The sequence below is a fragment of the Gorilla gorilla genome, chromosome 20, assembly GCF_029281585.2.
Source record: "Gorilla gorilla gorilla isolate KB3781 chromosome 20, NHGRI_mGorGor1-v2.1_pri, whole genome shotgun sequence".
Taxonomy (NCBI): Eukaryota; Metazoa; Chordata; class Mammalia; order Primates; family Hominidae; genus Gorilla; species Gorilla gorilla.
The window spans coordinates 11,618,662-11,639,006 of record NC_073244.2 but is presented as its reverse complement, the minus strand read 5'-3'; the positions used below and the strand labels follow the sequence as shown (position 1 = coordinate 11,639,006).

General features: G+C 53.5%; 2 protein-coding genes across 3 annotated transcripts; both read left to right on the top strand.

Moving 5' to 3' along the window:
• The first annotated feature begins 1,430 nt into the window (after nucleotides 1–1,430).
• FUT3 (fucosyltransferase 3 (Lewis blood group)) lies at nucleotides 1,431–5,902 on the top strand. Its single transcript, XM_055371400.2, has 2 exons — nucleotides 1,431–2,077; nucleotides 3,684–5,902. The coding sequence occupies exon 2, from the start codon at nucleotides 3,696–3,698 to the stop codon at nucleotides 4,812–4,814; it is 1,119 nt and encodes a 372-aa protein (XP_055227375.1). The 5' UTR covers nucleotides 1,431–2,077; nucleotides 3,684–3,695; the 3' UTR covers nucleotides 4,815–5,902.
• Nucleotides 5,903–8,726: 2,824 nt separating this feature from the next.
• Nucleotides 8,727–19,690, top strand: FUT6 (fucosyltransferase 6). 2 transcript variants are annotated; one of them, XM_055371397.2, is made up of 4 exons: nucleotides 8,735–9,812; nucleotides 15,007–15,134; nucleotides 17,161–17,205; nucleotides 17,487–19,690. In XM_055371397.2, exon 4 carries the CDS (start codon nucleotides 17,499–17,501, stop codon nucleotides 18,576–18,578), a length of 1,080 nt encoding a protein of 359 aa, XP_055227372.1. In that variant the 5' UTR covers nucleotides 8,735–9,812; nucleotides 15,007–15,134; nucleotides 17,161–17,205; nucleotides 17,487–17,498; the 3' UTR covers nucleotides 18,579–19,690. The 2 variants fall into 2 exon arrangements, with proteins under 2 accessions (XP_055227371.1, XP_055227372.1); XM_055371396.2 differs by lacking the exons at nucleotides 15,007–15,134; nucleotides 17,161–17,205 and having other exon boundaries at nucleotides 8,727–9,812; nucleotides 17,487–18,541; nucleotides 18,658–19,644.
• The last annotated feature ends 655 nt before the right edge of the window (nucleotides 19,691–20,345 follow it).

Here is a 20,345-nt window from a genome sequence, read left to right as displayed (position 1 = left end):
GATGGAAAAATCAAAAGTGCCATTTTTTGGCTATTTGGAACCACTGTCTGGTTTGTATTGGGGTCAAGCGGCATTGCAGAAGAAAATAAGACATTTAGGTTTTAGGTCAGGCAAGAGTTGAAGAGGTTTTAAGTTCTTGAGAACACAGGCTAAGGGAGAGGAAGGAGGAATGGAGGGTGGAAGGTTGCCCATAGTGAAGTAGGCAAGTTTAAAGAGAAGGGTAGAGACACGGAGAGAAGGGGTGGGGGATGCTTATCCCCCAGGAAAGTGGAGAAGGGATGGGAGGTGCTTGCCCCCCAGGAAAATGGAAATGGGGTGGGGGGTGCTTGCCCCCCAGGAAAGTGGAGAAGGGGTAGAGACACGGAGAGAAGGGGTAGGGTGAGCAGCCAAAGCAGGCGTCCCTGCAATTGACTTGCCACCAAGGGAATGTGGGTGAATGACCAAGGCAGGTGTCCCCGCAGAGATCAGACACCAATGGAATGTGGGTGAATAATCAGGCAGTCGTCCCCGCAATGATTAAACACCAAGGGAAAGCTGCCTTCCCAAGTCCGTGACCGGCGCCAGAGTTCTGGGTCCATGAATAAAATGTGTCTCCTTTGTCTATACCAGAAAATGAAAGGAATTTAAATTAAGAGAAGGGAGAGATTGAAGGGTGGTGCCAAGATTGAAAGGAGAAAGAGGTTGAGGGATAGTGAGAGAGGTTGGAGAAGGAGTAAAAGAGGCCGCTTACCCGATTTAAAATCAGTCAGATGTTCCTTGGGCTGGTTGGTCTGCGGACCTGAGGTTGTAGGTGGATCTCTTCAGGGAGTGAAGGTGAGGACAGGGGACTGCTGTCCCGAAGGAGTCCCGCTGACCCGGGTCTTCGGCACCAAATGTCTCACGCGTCCGTGTGAAGAGACCACCAAACAGGCTTTGTGTGAGTAACAAGGCTGTTTATTTCACCTGGGTGCAGGCGGGCTGAGTCCAAAAAGAGAGTCATCAAAGGGTGGTGGGATTATCATTGGTTCTTATAGGTTTTGGGATAGGTGGTGGAGTTAGGAGCAATGTTCTGTGGGCAGGGGGTGGATCTCACAAAGTACATTCTCAGGGGTGGGGAGAACTACAAAGAACCTTTTTTTTTTTTTTTTTTTTGAGACGGAGTCTCGCTCTGTCGCCCAGGCTGGAGTGCAGTGGCTCTTTCTCGGCTCACTGCAAGCTCCGCCTCCCGGGTTCAAGCCATTCTCCTGCCTCAGCCTCCGGAGTAGCTGGGACCACAGGCGCCCGCCACCACGCCCAGCTAATTTTTTTTTGTATTTTTAGTAGAGACAGGGTTTCACCGTGTTAGCCAGGATGGTCTTGATCTTCTGACCTCGTGATCCGCCCGCCTCGGCCTCCCAAAGAGCTAGGATTACAGGCTTGGGCCACCATGCCCGGCCTACAAAGAACCTTCTTAAGGGTGGGGGAGATTACAAAGTACATAGATCAGTTAGGGTGGGGCAGAAATAAATCACAATGGTGGAATGTCATCAGCTAAGGCTATTTTCACTTCTTTTGTAGATCTTCAGGTGCTTCAGGCCATTTGGACATATATGAGCAGGTCGTAGGGGATACGATGGCTTAGCTTGGGCTCAGAGGCCTGAAAATCGCCCCCACCAATCACCCGTTTCCCCCAATCTACCCTCCTGAAGGTCACTGACAAAGACTTCATTGTCTCCTAGGAGAGGCTGCCATATATCCAGGCCTGACGTAATTCCATCTTAATATCAATTACATTATAAAAATTTACCTCGTGCCTGAGGCCCCAGAGCCCAAGGGTGCAAAGCAGTAATTGGTCAAAGTTCAACCTCCCTCCCACTCTGGGCTCAGACTGTCCCCTGAGGGCCTGTGTTTTAAGTCTCTTTCCAGAACCTTGGTGTGAACTTTGGTCTTGGCATCCGGATCCCTTTTCATCACACCCAGGTGACCTACAGGGAGCTCCGCTCCACACTGCAAGGTTTAGACCAGTTCAGTCCAACAGAGAAAGCAGGCAACCACCATGTCATTTGAAAACAGTTTCATCGGGATATAATTCGCAAACCATACAGTGAATCCATTTAAGGTGTGTAAGTCAAAAGTTTTCGTGTATTACCTTATGTTTATTTTATTTTATTTTATCTATCTATTTATTTATTTATTTATTTATTTATTTATTTATTTATTTATTTTGAGATGGAGTCTCGCTCTGTCCCCCAGTCTGGAATGCAGTGGCACTATCTCGGCTCACTGCAAGCTCCGCCTCCCGGGTTCACGCCATTCTCCTGCCTCAGCCTCCCCAGTAGTAGCTGGGACTACAGGCGCCCGCCATCACGCTTGGCTAATTTTTTGTATTTTTAGTAGAGACGGGGTTTTACCATGTTAGCCAGGATGGTCTCGATCTCCTGACCTTGTGATCTGCCCACCTTAGCCTCCCAAAGTGCTGGGATTACAGGTGTGAGCCACTGCGCCCAGCCTTTTATTTTATTTTTTTAAGACAAGGTCTTGCTCTATCACCCAGACTGGGGTTAAGTGGCGTGATCACAGCTTGCTGCAGCCTCAAACTTCCAGACTAAAGCAATCCTCCCAAGTAGCTGGGACTACAGGCGCATGCCACCTTGCCCGGCAAATTTTTGTATTTTTAGTAGAGTTGGGATTTTGCCATGTTGCCCAGGCTGGTCTTTTTTTAAAAAATTATTTATTTATTTATTTTCGAGATGGAATCTTGCTCTGTCACCCAGGCTGGAGTGCAGTGGCATGATCTCAGCTTACTGCAACCTCTGCCTCCCAGGTTCAAGTGATTCTCATGCCTCAGCCTCATGAGCAGCTGGGATTACAGGCATGAGCCACCACACTCGGCTTATTTTTGTATTTTTGGTAGAAACAGGGTTTCACCATGTTGGCCAGGCTGGTCTCAAACTCCTGACCTCAAGTGATCCACCTGCCTCAGCCTCCCAAAGTGCTGGGATTACAGGTGTGAGCCACCAAACCTGGCTATTATTTATTTATTTATTTTTGAGACACAATCTCCCTCTGTCGCCCAGGCTGGAATGCAGTGGTGCCATCTTGGCTCACTGCAACCTCCGCCTCCTGGGTTCAAGTGATTCTCGTGCCTCAGCCTCCCAAGTAGCTGGGACTACAGGTGTGCACCACCACACCCAGCTAATTTTTGTATTTTTAGTAGAAATGGGGTTTCATCATGTTGGCCAGGCTGGTCTTAAATTCCTGACCTCAGGTGATCTGCTCACCTCGGCCTCCCAAAGTGCTGGGACTACAGGTGTGAGCCACTCTGCTCGCCGGTCAGCTCATATATTACCTGCAGAACCCAGTCCCATTGTACCTTTCTCTGGCTGAGTCATGGATTCAAGCCTTGCCTCAGTGACATGGGAAGCAATGATGACTGGCTATGCCTTCTCCCCTGCCTCCAGGGCATTTGTATTTCAGTAGACTGGGGAAGACTTCGGGGATTCCAGGAAAGGTCTTGTCTAATAGGTAGAAGGAAGTGGACTCTGGGACAAGGTCCCTTTGTTCAAATACCAGCTGTGCTGATTTTTGCTCTGAGTCACTTGGTCTCAGTTTTCTCATCTGTGAAACAGGAATAATAGCAGCTCCTCTCAGGACTCATGGCCCGGAGCTTTGGTAAGCAGGAGATTGTCATCAATGACCCTCACTCCTCTCTCCTCTCTTCCCAGATACTCTGACCCATGGATCCCCTGGGTGCAGCCAAGCCACAATGGCCATGGCGCCGCTGTCTGGCCGCACTGCTATTTCAGCTGCTGGTGGCTGTGTGTTTCTTCTCCTATCTGCGTGTGTCCCGAGACGATGCCACTGGATCCCCTAGGCCAGGGCTTATGGCAGTGGAACCTGTCACTGGGGCTCCCAGTGGGTCCTCCCGACAGGACACCACTCCCACCCGCCCCACCCTCCTGATCCTGCTATGGACGTGGCCTTTCCACATCCCTGTGGCTCTGTCCCGCTGTTCAGAGATGGTGCCCGGCACAGCCGACTGCCACATCACTGCCGACCGCAAGGTGTACCCACAGGCAGACACGGTCATCGTGCACCACTGGGATATCATGTCCAACCCTAAGTCACGCCTCCCACCTTCCCCGAGGCCGCAGGGGCAGCGCTGGATCTGGTTCAACTTGGAGCCACCCCCTAACTGCCAGCACCTGGAAGCCCTGGACAGATACTTCAATCTCACCATGTCCTACCGCAGCGACTCCGACATCTTCACGCCCTACGGCTGGCTGGAGCCGTGGTCCGGCCAGCCTGCCCACCAGCCGCTCAACCTCTCGGCCAAGACCGAGCTGGTGGCCTGGGCAGTGTCCAACTGGAAGCCGGACTCGGCCAGGGTGCGCTACTACCAGAGTCTGCAGGCCCATCTCAAGGTGGACGTGTACGGACGCTTCCACAAGCCCCTGCCCAAGGGAACCATGATGGAGACGCTGTCCCGGTATAAGTTCTACCTGGCCTTCGAGAACTCCTTGCACCCCGACTACATCACCGAGAAGCTGTGGAGGAACGCCCTGGAGGCCTGGGCCGTGCCCGTGGTGCTGGGCCCCAGCAGAAGCAACTATGAGAGGTTCCTGCCGCCCGACGCCTTCATCCACGTGGACGACTTCCAGAGCCCCAAGGACCTGGCCCGGTACCTGCAGGAGCTGGACAAGGACCACGCCCGCTACCTGAGCTACTTTCGCTGGCGGGAGACGCTGCGGCCTCGCTCCTTCAGCTGGGCACTGGATTTCTGCAAGGCCTGCTGGAAACTGCAGCAGGAATCCAGGTACCAGACGGTGCGTAGCATAGCGGCTTGGTTCACCTGAGAGGCCAGCATGGTGCCTGGGCTGCCAGGAACCTCATCTGCCTGGGGCCTCACCTGCTGGAGTCCTTTGTGGCCAACCCTCTCTCTTACCTGGGACCTCACACGCTGGGCTTCACGGCTGCCAGGAGCCTCTCCCCTCCAGAAGACTTGCCTCCTGGGGATCTCGCCTGCTGGGGACCTCACCTGCTGGGGACCTCACCTGCTGGGGACCTCGCCTGCTGGGGACCTCACCTGCTGGGGACCTTAGCTGCTGGAGGCTGCACCTACTGAGGATGTCGGCAGTCGGGGACTTTACCTGCTGGGACCTGCTCCCAGAGACCTTGCAACACTGAATCTCACCTGCTGGGGACCTCACCCTGGAGGGCCCTGGGCCATGGGGAACTGGCTTACTTGGGGCCCCACCCGGGAGTGATGGTTCGGGCTGATTTGTTTGTGATGTTGTTAGCCGCCTGTGAGGGGTGCAGAGAGATAATCATGGCACGGTTTCCAGGTGTAATACTGCAAGGAAAAACGATGACGTGTCTCCTCACCCTAGAGGGGTTGGTCCCATGGGTTAAGAGCTCAGCCCAGGTTCTCACCTCAGGGGTTAAGAGCTCAGAGTTCAGACAGGTCCAAGTTCAAGCCCAGGACCACCACTTATAGGGTACAGGTGGGATCCACTGTAAATGAGGACTTCTGGAACATTCCAAATATTCTGGGGTTGAGGGAAATTGCTGCTGTCTACAAAATGCCAAGGGTGGACAGGCGCTGTGGCTCACGCCTGTAATCCCAGCACTTTGGGAGGTCGAGGAGGGCAGATCACCTGAGGTCAGGAGTTGGAGACCAGCCTGGCCAACATGGTGAAACCCCGTCTCTACTAAAAATACAAAAATTAGCCTGGCGTGGTGACATGCGCCTGTAATCCCAGCTACCTGGGAGGCTGAGGTACGAGAATCACTTGAACCCAGGAGGTGGAGGTTGCAGTGAGCCAAGATTGCACCACTGCATTCTAGCCCGGGTGACAGAGCAAGACTCCATCTCAAAAAAAAAAAAAAAAAAAAAAAATATATATATATATATATAAAATAAAATAAAGTAAAATAAAATTGCCAGGGGAGACCAAGACGTGGGTGGTGGTGGTGAATCCCAGGTGCTCTCTGAGCCTCAGTTTCCCCATCTGTACAGTGGAGGTGCAGAGGTGCCTGTGATGCCTCCCTGAGGCCCAGGTGGGAGGGTAGAGGGGCATAGGGTGGGGAGGGTGTGGGGGGCCTGAAGAGTCTCTACCAGACCCCCTGGTGACCCCGGGCCTGAGCCAGCCTTGCTGGGCCCATCACTCACCTGCCACCCACACCACACACCTGGGCCCCTCTCCCCACCACCTGGCTGCAAGCCACGGGTCCTGGGAGGGGGACGGGGCCCTCGGCAGGCCAGGCCAGGGCTTCCTAACAGGCTGGGGCAGGCCCAGTCCCCAGGGGGTAAGAGGTGTGGGGACAGGCTGCTCTGTCCTCTGACGCCCCTGGAGCCCCTGTGGTCTCCGCCTCTACCTCAGCTGATGTCAGAGTGAACAGCTCCCTTTCCCAACTTCTCTTTCTCTCCCTCTGGAATTTCCTCTGAGGCTTAGAGGGACATGGAAACCCTCCCCGGCTCCCATGAGGGCAGAGGCCCAGCCACCTGGCCGATGTTGGGGGGCTCTGGCCTGCCCCCTCTGGAACCCCAGCACTGCCCTCAAACCCCCATTGCCTCCCTGTATGCCCCGGATCTCACATGTGGTTCATGGCACACCCAGCCCAGCCCGTGGGGCCTTCTCCCTCCTCCTGGGCGCCAGCTGCCCTTGGCTCCCAGCCCTGGGCCCCAGGGGGAGAAAAATTTCCAGCAGGCTGGCAGTTCCATCTCCCACCCAGCCCTGGCCAGGGAAGGCACTGGAGGGTCCAATGAGGGCCAAGACCCCAACGAGGTGCACAGATGGCCTAACTGCCCCTGCAAGCCTCAAGCAGGTCCTAGCTTGCCCTGAGTCTGAGGGAAGAGGTCCTCATGATACCCTACTCTGGGCTCTGGGCTCAGCTCCTTGGCAGGGAGGTCCCACCTGGCACTGGTATGGTGAGCCCTGCTCAGAGAGGACCAGGAAACCTCTCAAGTCACACAGCAGTTTCAGGATGAGCACACATTCTCTCTGGCACCATCCCTGAGGTCAGCCCAAGGTCCTCCAGCCTCCCTTTGCCCAGCGATCACATCGATGGAATGACTAGAGCCCTACTGTCCCTCACTAGAGACCTACCTTTGGATTTTGAATCCTTAAGAAACAACCCAGCTGGGGGCCGGGCGTGGTGGCTCACGCCTGTAATCCCAGCACTTTGGGAGGCCGAGGCGAGCAGATCACAAGATCAGGAGATCGAGACCATCCTGGCTAACATGTCTCTACTAAAAATACAAAAAAAAAAAAAAAAATTAGCTGGGCGTGATGACGGACGCCTGTAGTCCCAGCTACTTGGGGCAGGAGAAAGGCGTGAACCCAGGAGGCAGAGCTTACCATGAGCCGAGATCATGCCACTGCACTCCAGCATGGGCCACAGAGCGAGACTCTGTCTCAAAGAAAAAAAAAAGAAGAAAAAAAGAACCCAGCTGGGTGGAGTGGCTCATACCTGGCCTCTAATCCCAGTACTTTAGGAGGCTGAGGCAGACAGATCACCTGAAGTCAGGAGGTCAAGATCAGCCTGGCTAACACGGCGAAAACCTAGCTCTACTAAAAAAATACGAAAGTTACCCAATGCCGTGTCACGCGCCTATAGTCCCAGCTACTCGGGAGGCTGGGGCATGAGAATCGCTTGAGCCCGGGAGGCATAGGTTGCAGTAAACTGAGACTGTGCCACTGTACTCCAGCCCGAGTGACAGCGAGATTCCATCTCAAAAAAAAAAGAGATAGGGGTATCTCTGTTTTCCCTAGGCTGGTCTCAGACTCCTGGGCTCAAGCGATCTTCCTGCCTCTCCTTCCCAAACTGTTGGGATTACAGGTGTGAGTCACTGTGCATGGCCTCAGAAGCCTTTTTTTTTTTTTTTTTTTTTTGAGATAGGGTCTCAGTCTCTTGCCCAGACTGGAGTGCAGTGGTACAACCTCAGCTCACCGCAACCTCTACCTCCCAGGCTCAAGTGATTCTCAGCCTCCCAAGTAGCTGAGATTACAGGTGCGCACCACTATGGCCCGGCTAATTTTTATATTTTTAGTAGAGACCGGGTTTCACCATGTTGGCCAGGCTGGTCTTGAACTCATGACCTCAAATGATCCACCTCCCTCGGCCTCCCAAAGTGCTGGGATTACTGGTGTGAGCCACTGAGCCCAGCCAAAAGTCTTTTGTTTTGTTTTGTTTTGTTTTGTTTTTGAGACAGAGTCTTGCTCTGTTGCCCAGGCTGGAGTGCAGTGGCTCAATCTCGGCTCACTGCAAGCTCCGCCTCCTGGGTTCACACCATTCTCCTGCCTCAGCCTCCCGAGTAGCTGGGACTACAGGCGCCCACCACCACGCCTGGCTAATTTTTTTGTATTTTTAGTAGAGATGGGTTTCACCATGTTAGCCAGGATAGATGGTCTTGATCTCCTGACCTCATGGTCTGCCCACCTCGGCCTCTCAAAGTGTTGGGATTACAGGCGTGAGCCACTGCGCCCGGCCCCCAGAAGTCATTTTTTTAATAAGTTACAGTCAACCTCACCAGTCAAGGAATGAGGCATGAGTGGAATTAGGTTGCCACTTCTGGAGCTCTGGGAGACCCCAACCCCCTGGCCCATCCCTACCTCCCAGAACCTCACTGGTCTGGGCGTGGCTGGGCACTGAGATAGTAGAACCCAGGCAGCATGACGCAGCCTCCCAGAAATGATTTCTAGAACAGGGCAGTCGTGATACTTGGAGGCTGGGCTTTGAGCTCGGTCACCTTTGCACCCAGGTTGGGAGTGAGAGAGTTTAAGGTCATCCTCTCTCAAAACCAGTATTCCAGATCATTTCTCTCCATTCCAGGAAGTTTGCATAGCTCCCTGGACTTCTGCTTTGCACTGCCCTGCAGAAGCGGGTGGAGAAAGGAAGTGGCTTTGAGGCACACAGAGGGGCTTGGTGAGGCCACCGGAGGAAGCTTCTGCCACCAATGTGGGACCTGTGCCCAGCCTACCAGAAGAGAGCATCTGAAAACATGTATCGACATGGTAACCCCTCTGCTTGAAGCCTCACATGGCTCCCTATTGCCTTGGTGCTGAACACCCTATGGCTGACCGTGGCCCGGCCTCTGCAACAGCTCTGCCTCCTCTCCAGTGGTGAAGACCCAGCCTGCTGAGACTCCTCCTGCAGTTCCTCAACATGCCTGCATTTCTGCTGCCTCAGCGCCTTTGTGAAGGTTGTTCCTTGTAACCGGAATGCTCTTCTGTCCCTTTTTTATTCAAAAGGCTGCAATTTTAATTGAAGAAAGTTCCCTTCCAAGGTTCATGAGTTGCCTGACTTGCCCACCGGTCTCCTGCAAGATCCCTTGGCCTGGCACTTAGTGCTCAGGAAATATTTGGTGATGGGCCAACTGAGTGAGAAGGTGGGATCTGGTGGGAAGGAAAGCGGAAAGGTAGAAATTCTGCTCACTTCCTCATTCCCACCTCCCAAGGAACCCCTGGTGTCCCTGTGGAACCCGCTTTGGGAACCGGTGGTTCAGGTCAGCCTTTTCACTTTGTACTCAAAGCCACATCGCATTGAAGCCACAGGTGGGGCAAGGTCATGCATGACCTGAGTCTCCAAATCCCTTCACCCTATTTGGTTCTGCAACGGGGATTAGGGGAGCCCCACGATTTGTTTTCAAAGGATGTCCGGGCTCCAGGACAGGATGCCCTGGGTCACCTGATGACAGGTGTGGTGCTTGGAAAGGGCCTGGTTTCAGCTCCGGGTACACTTCCTCCTTCCTTCTGCTCCCTGGTGTGGCCTCTTCCACGTCCTCAGAATCCAGCTGTTACTCTGTCCGTGGCCTCTCAGCTCTAGGGCCCTCTGCACACTGGCCCCCCCAGGTAAGGCCTCTTGTCTCACTTTCACCCCCAACCCGGATCGCATGGGTCCAGGGAAAGGCCTCCTGGCTCCGAGCCTCCTCCCCTCAGCCTCAGTCCTGTCTGCTGTAATTCAGAGTGCGGGTGGGCTGGCACAAGATCCCTGGGGGAGGGTCTGCAGGCTGTGCAGTGGCCTGGCATTTGGCCAGCAGCCCCTAGTTGCAGGCAGGGGTCTTTCTGGATGCACCGAGGTGGGCTGAAGATATGGGAGGTCTGGCTGATTTGCCAAACCAGGAGGAAGTGGGTGTCTGTCTGTCTCTCTTGCAGAGCTCTGCGGTAGAATCCCGTGCCCCCCGACCCCATCAGCAGCCTACACCCCTTCATCCTTCCTGGCCCCGGATTTTCTCTGCCTCTGCCACTCCCGGTGGTAAAAGAGCGCTTAGAATGCGGTTTGCTTTCTGGCTTTGTTTTTTTGCATCCTGATCTTTGTGGCGTGGATCGATCATTTTCCAGGGAAAGTACCTTGGGTGAGATCTCTCTCCTGGACTCCCGTTCCCCGTTTCCCCCAATCTCCCCTCCTGAAGGTCACCGGCAAAGACTTCACTGTCTCCTAGGAAGGGGTCGCCATAAACCCAGGGCCCACATGATACTATATTAATATTAAATGTATCTCTAAACATTAACCTTTCACTGGCAGCCCAAGAGCCCGACAGCACAAAGGAATACTTGGTTAAAATTCAACCTCCCTCCCAGTCCGGGCTCTGACTGTCCCTCGAGGGCTGTCTCTTGAGTCTTTTTCCAGAACTTTGGTATGCGCTTGTGATCTCAATCCCTTCTCATCACACCTAGGTCACCATGCCTGGAGCTCCGCTGTGCACCATAAGGTTTAGACCAACTCAGTTTATTTATTCTATTTTATTTTATTTTTTTGAGACAGAGTCTCGATCTGTTGCCCAGGCTAGAGTGCAGTGGCGCGATCTTGGCTCACTGCAAGCTCCGCCTCCCGGGTTCACGCCATTCTCCTGCCTCAGCCTCCCGAGTAGCTGGGACTACAGGTGCCCACCACCACGCCCAGCTAATTTTTTGTATTTTTAGTAGAGACGGGGTTTCACTGTGTTAGCCAGGATGGTCTCGATCTCCGACCTCGTGATCCGCCTGCCTCAGCCTCCCAAAGTGCTGGGATTACAAGCGTGAGCCACCACGCCTGGCCCTATTTATTTATTTTTGAGATGGAGTTTTGCTCTTATTACCCAGGCCAGAGTACAGCCTCCCAAGTAGCTGAAATTACAGATGCCCACAACCATACCCGGCTAAGTTTTGTATTTTTTGTAGAGAAATGAGGTTTCACCATGTTGGCCAGGCTGGTCTGTAACTCCTGACCTCAGGTGATCCGCCCGCCTTGGCCTCCCAAAGTGCTATTACAGGCGTGAGCCACCATGCCCAGTCCCAACTCGGTTTAGAGTTGGCAAGGTTTAGATCAATGGCAAAAGTTACCAATATGTCATGGTTTTGTTTTGTTTTATTGTTATTATTATTTTTTTTTTGAGATGGAATCTGGCTCGGTTGCCCAGGTTGGAGTGCAGTGACACGATCTCGGCTCACCACAACCTCCACCTCCCAGGTTCAAGCAATTCTCCTGTCTCAGCCTCCCAAGTATCTGGGATTACTGGCGCATGCCACCACGCCCAGCTAATTTTGTATTTTCAGTAGAGACGGGGTTTCACCATGTGAGCCAGGCTGGTCTCGAACTCCTGATCTCAAGTGATCCACCTGCCTCAGCCTCCCAAAGTGCTGGGATTACAGGCGTGAGCCACCACGCCCAGCCCTAGTGCATTTGAAATTGTGATAACTGCCAGTTTCAATTCCTTAGAAATTCTAGACCAGCACACACTGTCCAACTGAAATATAACAGAAGTCGCATAGATAATGTTGTTCTAGTAGCTATATTTAAAAAATGAGAAAGACACAGGTGAATCATCGTAATAATATTCTTTATTTAACCCAATAGGTCCAAATTACTGTAGAATGATTTGAAGGTGTAAACAATATTTAAAAGTTTTGTATTTTATTTTATTTATTTTTAAGAGGGAGTTTCACTCTTGTCGCCCAGGCTGGAGTGCAGTGGTGCGATCTCGGCTCATTGCAACCTCCGCCTTCCGGGTTCAAGTGATTCTCCTGCCTCAGCCTCCTGAGTAGCTGGCATTACAGATGCCCACCACCATGCCAGGCTAATTTTTTTGTATTTTTAGTAGAGATGGGGCTTCACCATATTGGGCAGGCTGGTCTCGAACTCCTGACATCAGGTAATCTGCCCGCCTCGGCCTCCCAAAGTGCTGGGATTACACGTGTGAGCCACTGCGCCTGGCCTGTTTTGTTTTGTTTTCTTGTTTTTGAACTCTGGTGTCCAGGCTGGAGTGCAGTGGCACAATCATGGCCCACTGCAGCCTCAACCTCCTGGGCTCAAGCAATCCTCCAGCCTCTGCCTCCTGAGTAGCTGTGACTATAGTTGCACGCCACCACACCCGGCTAATTTTTGTATTTTTTGTATAGACGAGGTTTCCCTAGGTTGCCCAGGCTGGTCTCAAAGTCTTGGGCTCAAGGGATCCTCCCACTTCAGCCTCCCGAGTAGCTGGAATTACAGGCATGTGCCACTGTGCCTGGCTAATTTTGTATTTTTAGTAGAGACGGGGTTTCACCATGTTGGTCAGGATAGTCTCTAACTCCTGACCTCAGGTGATTCGCCCGCCTCCACCTCTCAAAGTGCTGGGATTACAGGCATGAGCCACCGTGCCTGGCCTTTAAAAAGTTTTATTGAGATATCTGACATTCTGTTTTTCATCCTAAATCTTGGCAATCTAGTGTGCATTTTACCCTCAGAAGACAATTCAGACATTCAATGTCTGTCATAACTACTCAATCTGTATTTAGTTTCCATAAAATGAGGCTGGGCGTGGTGACTCATGCCTGTAAGCCCAGCACTTTGGGAGGCTGAGGTGGGCGGGTCAATTGAGGTCAGGAGTTCGAGACCAGCCTGGCCAACATGGTGAAACTCCATCTCTACTAAAAAGACAGAAATTACCTGGGTGTGGTGGGGGGCGCCTGTAATCCCAGCTACTTGGGAGGCTGAGGCAGGAAAATCACTTTAACCCGGGAGCTAGAGGTTGCAGTGAGCCAAGATCACGCCACTGTGCTCCAGCCTGGGTGACAGAGCAAGATTCCATCTCAGAACAAACAAACAAACATAAAAAGTACAGGTGAAGAACTAGATTTGCCCATCCAAGATGTTCTGAAGGTACTCAAAAGTTTCCCAATTACTGACTGTAATAGCAGTCATTGCTTTTTTCTTTTTGAGTATCTGTTTCTTGTGTGCTTTTTTGTGGTTTTTGTTTTCTGTGTTTTTATTTTTTGTTGTTATTTATTTATTTATTTATTTATTTATTTTGAGACACGGTCTCATTCTATTGTCTAAGCAGAAGTGCAATAGTGCAACCATGGCTTACAGCAGCCTTGAACTTCTGGGCTCCAGAAATCCTCCTGCCTCAGCATCCTGAGTAGCTGAGACTACAGGCCACCATGTCTGGCAAAATAATAATAATAAATCATAAAATTCTTTGTAGAGATGAGGTCTTGAGGTCTTGCTGTGCTGCTCAGGCTGGTCTCAAACTCTTGGAATCAAGCGATCCTCCCACCTCAGCCGCCCAAAGCATTGGGATTACAGGTGTAAGCCATTACTCCCGGCCAGTATCTATTTTTAAGCTTAAATTAGCACTGGGCCGGGCGCCATGGTGCACGCCTGTAATCCTAGCACTTTGGGAGGCCGAGGCAGGCAGATCACCTGAGGTCAGGAGTTCAAGACCAGCCTGTACAACATAGTGAAACCCCATCTCTACTAAAAATACAAAAATTAGCCAGGCGTGATGGCACGTGCCTGTAATCCCAGCTACTCAGGAGGCTGAGGCAAGAGAATCGCTTGAACCCAGGAGGCGGAGGTTGCAGTGAGCTGAGATCGTGCCATTGCACTCCAGCCTGGGCAACAAAAGTGAAACTCCATCTCAAAAAAAAAAAGAAAAGAAAAGAAAATTAACATTAGCCAGGCCGGGCACAGTAGTTCACAGATGTAATCTCAGCACTTTGGGAGGCTGAGGTGAGGCAGGTGGATCACCTGAGGTCAGGAGTTCAAGACCAGCCTGGCCAACATACTGAAACTCCGTCTCTACTAGAAATACAAAAACTAGCCAGGCATGATGGTGCACACTTGTATTCCCAGCTACTCGAGAGGCTGAGGCACGACAATCACTTGATCTCAGGATGTAGAAGTTGCAGTGAGCCAAGATCACACCACTGCACTCCAGTCTGGGCGACAGAGCAAGACTCTGTATGAAAAAAAAAAATTAGCATTAACTATTCTGTTTTTCCGACAGCATGGTCACTTTTGAAGGGCTCATTGGCCACCAATTTTGATACTGCATATAGAGAACATTTCCGTCATCACAGAAAGTTGCTTTATTTTTGTTGAGACGGAGTTTCACTCTCATCACCCAGGCTGGAGGGCAATGGTGCAATCTCGGCTCACTGCAACCTCTGTCTCCCAGGTTCAAGCAATTCTCCTGTCTCAGCCTCCTGAGTAGCTGGCATTACAGGCTTCTGCCACCATACCTGACTAATTTTTGTATTTTTAGTAGAGACATGTTGGCCAGGCTGGTCTTGAACTCCTGACCTCAGGTAATCCGCCCACCTCAGCCTCCCAAAGTACTGGGATTACAGGCATGAGCCACCAAGCCCGGCCCATCATCACAGAAAGTTCTGTGGGACAAGGTTACTCGGGAGATGTCAGCTCCATCTGCAAAGTCCTAGAGGAGTTTGGGGTGACATTAAGGTGGGGAGACTTTGGGGTCTGGATCAAAATGGCTCTAGTTGTGTGTACTCAGCAGGACACATAGGTGTCTCTCTGAGCCTTAGTTTCCTCATCTGTAGAATGGACAGCTGTAGGGCTGCAAGGAACAGAGAGGGGCAGGGCTGGGGTCTTGGATTTCTGTTCCTGAGGCCAGGATCTGGGGTCTGGAGGACTCTGTGACACCCTATGGGGGCGGGAAGGACCTAGGAATGGAGTGAGATTGGCCAGACCTTCAGACCTTCAGACCTTCAAAGCTGAGGCTCAGTGGCCGGGCTCTGTTGAGGTTCACGGACACAGTCCCCTTGTGTCTCTGGCTTTTTGCAGTGTCACGGGCATCCAGACGGGATCCAGTGCAACCTCTTTTAGAAGAAAGGCCTGTCTCCAGATCCCCGAGTCCCTCTAGCATCTCCCAGAAGGTGTCAGATGCAGCAGTGTCCAGGGAGCGGCAGCAGGTCCTTATCATGGTCCAAGGGTCCCTCCCAGCCTCCAAGTCTCACCCCATCCATGAAAAAAGGTGGCCCCGGTTTCCCGCCACCTCCTCCACAGCACCATCTCTTTGAAGGTTTCCTCCTGTTTTTGTTTTTGTTGTTGTTGTTGTTGAGACAGCGTCTCACTCTGCTGCCCAGGCTGCTGGAGTGCAGTGGTGTGATCCAGGTGGCTCACTACTTCCGCCTCCCGGGTTCAAGCAATTCTCATGGCTCAGCTTCCCAAGTAACTGAGAATACAGGCGTGCACGCCACCACGCCCAGCTAATTTTTGTATTTTTAGTAGAGACGGGGTTTCACCATATTGGTCAGGCTGGTCTCGAATTTGTGACCTCAAGTGGTCCACCTGCCTCGACCTCCCAGAGTGCTGGGATTACAGGCGTGAGCCACCACACCCGGCCTGAAGGTTTCTCTTTCTCTGGCTTCCCAGACCCAGTGCCCACACTCCGGGGGATTTGGGCCCTCCCCTGTCTCCCTCCAGCCCCCTGGGGCCAGTCCGCTGCTGGGTATCTCCAGGACGGGCCAGGCTCAGCAAGTTCCACCAAAGCCTGCTTCTCTCCTGGGGGTTCCCCATGTCTCTGGGTGGCCCCACTGCCCTCCTGGTCAGCACGTGAGTCCCCACGCCTGCCTATTCTCCCTCCTATCTGTCCCCACCTCTCCTCCAGCATCAGCCTACCAGAGGAGTAACCTTTGGGTGTTTGTTGAAAGAAACCCCGAGTGAATATTTCTATTCTCTCTCTCTCTCTTTTTTTTCTTTTTGAGACAGGGTCTCGCTCTGTCACCCAGGTTGGAGTGCAGTGGTGTGATCTTGGCTCAATGCAACCTCTGCTTCCCAGGTTCAAGTGATGCTCATGTCTCTGTCTCCCGAGTAGCTGGGACTACAGGCATGTGCCACCATGCCCGGCTAATTGTTGTATTTTTAGTAGACATGTGGGTTCTCCATGTTGGCCACGCTGGTCTCAAACTCTTGACCTCAAGTTATCCGCCCTCCTCTGCCTTCCAAAGTGCTGGGAATACAGTCGTGAGCCAATGCGCCCGGCCCTGAGTGCTTATTGAATGAAACCCCGAGTGAATATTTCTTTCTTTTTTTTTTTTTTTTTGGAGACGGAGTCTCATTCTGTCTCCCAGGCTGGAGTGCAGTGGTGCCATCTTGGCTCCCTGCAACCTCCTCCTCCCGGGTTCAAGTGATTCTCCTGCCTCAGGCTCCTAAGTAGCTGGGATTACAGGTGCCCGCCACCACACCCAGCTAATTTTTGTATTTTTAGTAAAGATGGGTTTCACCATGTTGGCCAGGCTGGCCTCGAACTCCTGACCTCAAGTGATCCACCTTCAGCCTCCCAAAGTGCTAGGATTATAGGCATGAGCCACCGCGCCTGACCCAAGTTAATATTTCTTTTTTTTTTTTTTCCGAGATGGAATTCCATTGCCCAGGCTGGAGTGCAGCGGTGCGATCTCGGCTCACTGCAACCTCCACCCCCGAGGTTCAAGCAATTCTCCTGCCTCAGCCTCTCAAGTAGCTGGGATTATAGGCACACGCCACCACGCCCGGCGAATTTTTGCATTTTTAGTAGAGATGGGGTTTCACCACGTTGGCCAGGCTGGTCTCGATCTCTTGACCTCGTGATCTGCCCGCCTCGGCTTCCCAAAGTGCTGGGATTACAGGCATGAACCACCGCGCCTGGCTGCCATTACTTTCAATGGTAAAAACAGCAATTACTTTTGCACCAATCTAATATGAACTCGACACTGGCAGCCCTGAGTACTTCCTTTGCTTTCTCTGCAAACTGCTCAGGGGTCTCTCCCCACTAGGCCTTGGCAATGGTGGTTTCCTCTGCCAGGAGCACCCTTTCCCACAGGTCTACTCTATCTGGTGAGCTCTTATATTACCTCCAAAACCCAATCCCATTGTGTCCTTCCCCAGCAGAATCATGGGTTCAAGCCTCGACTCAGGGGCACTGGGGGGCATTTATGACCGGCTGTGTCTTCTCTCCAGATTGAGGAAGAGTCTGGGGACACACCAGAAAAGGACAGGATCAAGGTGGGACCTGAGGGCCCTTGGGGCCTCTCCCAACTTCCCCAGGGACCCTTGCCCATGTAGAAAGGGCCTGTTGTCTAATGGGTGGGAGAAAGTGGACTCTGGGCCAAGCTCCCTTTGTTCAAACACCAGCTGTGCTGACTTTTGCTGTGAGTCACTTGGTCTCAGTTTTCTCATCTGTGAAACAGGAGTAATAACAGCTCTTCTCAGGACTCATGGCCTGGAGCTTTGGTAAGCAGGAGATTGTCATCAATGACCCTCACTCCTCTCTCCCCACTTCCCAGATACTCTGACCCATGGATCCCCTGGGCCCGGCCAAGCCACAGTGGTCGTGCCGCTGCTGTCTGACCACGCTGCTGTTTCAGCTGCTGGTGGCTGTGTGCTTCTTCTCCTATCTGCGTGTGTCTCGAGACGATCCCACTGTGTACCCTAATGGGTCCCGCTTCCCAGACAGCACAGGGACCCCCGCCCACTCCATCCCCCTGATCCTGCTGTGGACGTGGCCTTTTAACAAACCCACAGCTCTGCCCCGCTGCTCAGAGATGCTGCCTGGCACGGCCGACTGCAACATCACTGCTGACCGCAAGGTGTATCCACAGGCAGACGCGGTCATCGTGCACCACCGAGAGGTCATGTACAACCCCAGTGCCCAGCTCCCACGCTCCCCGAGGCGGCAGGGGCAGCGATGGATCTGGTTCAGCATGGAGTCCCCAAGCCACTGCTGGCAGCTGAAAGCCATGGACGGATACTTCAATCTCACCATGTCCTACCGCAGCGACTCCGACATCTTCACGCCCTACGGCTGGCTGGAGCCGTGGTCCGGCCAGCCTGCCCACCCACCGCTCAACCTCTCCACCAAGACTGAGCTGGTGGCCTGGGCGGTGTCCAGCTGGGGGCCAAACTCCGCCAGGGTGCGCTACTACCAGAGCCTGCAGGCCCATCTCAAGGTGGACGTGTACGGACGCTCCCACAAGCCCCTGCCCCAGGGAACCATGATGGAGACGCTGTCCCGGTACAAGTTCTATCTGGCCTTTGAGAACTCCTTGCACCCCGACTACATCACCGAGAAGCTGTGGAGGAACGCCCTGGAGGCCTGGGCCGTGCCCGTGGTGCTGGGCCCCAGCAGAAGCAACTATGAGAGGTTCCTGCCGCCCGACGCCTTCATCCACGTGGACGACTTCCAGAGCCCCAAGGACCTGGCCCGGTACCTGCAGGAGCTGGACAAGGACCACGCCCGCTACCTGAGCTACTTTGGCTGGCGGGAGACGCTGCGGCCTCGCTCCTTCAGCTGGGCACTGGCTTTCTGCAAGGCCTGCTGGAAACTGCAGGAGGAATCCAGGTACCAGACACGCAGCATAACGGCTTGGTTCACCTGAGAGGCTGGTGTGGGGCCTGGGCTGCCAGGAACCTCATTTTCCTGGGGCCTCACCTGAGTGGGGGCCTCATCTACCTAAGGACTCGTTTGCCTGAAGCTTCACCTGCCTGGGGACTCACCTGCCTGGGACGGTCACCTGTTGCAGCTTCACCTGCCTGGGGATTCACCTACCTGGGTCCTCACTTTCCTGGGGCCTCACCTGCTGGAGTCTTTGGTGGCCAGGTATGTCCCTTACCTGGGATTTCACATGCTGGCTTCCAGGAGCGTCCCCTGCGGAAGCCTGGCCTGCTGGGGACGTCTCCTGGGGACTTTGCCTACTGGGGACCTCGGCTGTTGGGGACTTTACCTGCTGGGACCTGCTCCCAGAGACCTTCCACACTGAATCTCACCTGCTAGGAGGACCTGCTGGGGACCTCACCCTGGAGGGCACTGGGCCCTGGGAACTGGCACCCATGGGGCCCCACCCATGAGTGATGGTTCTGGCTGATTTGTTTGTGATGTTGTTAGCCGCCTGTGAGCGGTGCAGAGAGATAATCACTGCACCGTTTCCAGATGTAATACTGCAAAGAAAACCGATGATGAGGCCGGGTGCGGTGGCTCACACCTGTAATCCCAGCACTTTGGGAGGCCGAGGCAGGCGGATCACAAGGTCAGCAGATCAAGACCATCCTGGCCAACATGGTGAAACCTGTCTCTACTAAAAATACAAAAATTTGCTGGGCGTGGTGGTGCATGCCTGTAATCCCAGCTACTTGGGAAGCTGAGGCAGGAGAATCGCTTGAACCAGAGTCGGAGGTTGCAGTGAGCCGAGATCGCACCACTGCACTCCAGCCTGGCGACAGAGTGAGACTCTGTCTCAAACAAACAAACAAAAAAATTAGCTGGGCGTGGTGGCCGGTGCCTGTAATCCCAGCTACCCAGGTGGCTGAGACACAAGAATCGCTTGAACCCAGGAGGCAGATGTTGTAGGGAGCCATGATCGCACCACTGCACTCCAGCCTGGGCGACACAGTGAGACTGTCTCAAGAAAAAAAAAAAAGGGGGAGTGTCCCTTTCTGAGTGTGCAATTCTGTGTGGAAGGTGACTGTGTAGGATCATGGGTCCTGCCTGCTGAGCCCTTGTGGGTGGTGATCTCTGTGTCTTGTGAGTGTGCTTGTGTGTGTGTGTGAGAGAGACCCTCATCCGGTGTGCCGATGCGCTGATGACAACCGCAGCCCCAGGGAACTGCAGGGGCTTCTCCGTTTATTTATGTTCCAATTCCCTGGTGGGCTGGGCCCTCGCCCTGTGGTTGGGACACTGGATCTGGGTGGGAGACAGGAAGGCCGAGGTCCGGGAGGCCCCGGAGGGTGGGCAACACTCACACACACATGCACACAGTGGCAGGGGAGCTTCGGGGGGGCGGCAGAACCCTGATGGTCAGCTTTCTCGCTGTGTGTCCTGGGCTGAACAACACTCCTCTCTGAGGCCAGGCCATCTAGGATGGGGAAACTGAGGCTCGGAGTAAGCATCACTTGGGCTTCCGCAGCGTCTGGGAACTCCGGCCTCTCTGCGGAGGCCGGGCTGAGTCGGCCCAAAGGGTGGAGGAATCCACCACCTTAAACCTCAGAGTCAGAAGACTGCGGGGGTAGGCGGGGACCCCAGCCAGCGGCAGCCCTGAAACTGCTTCCCAAGCAGATCACCCGCCTGGCCGCCAAGCCCTGCTCTCAGGGCTCCCTGGAAGTCCTGCTGCTTAGCCGCCTTGAGTGTCTCCAGCTGTAGCTGTGGGTCC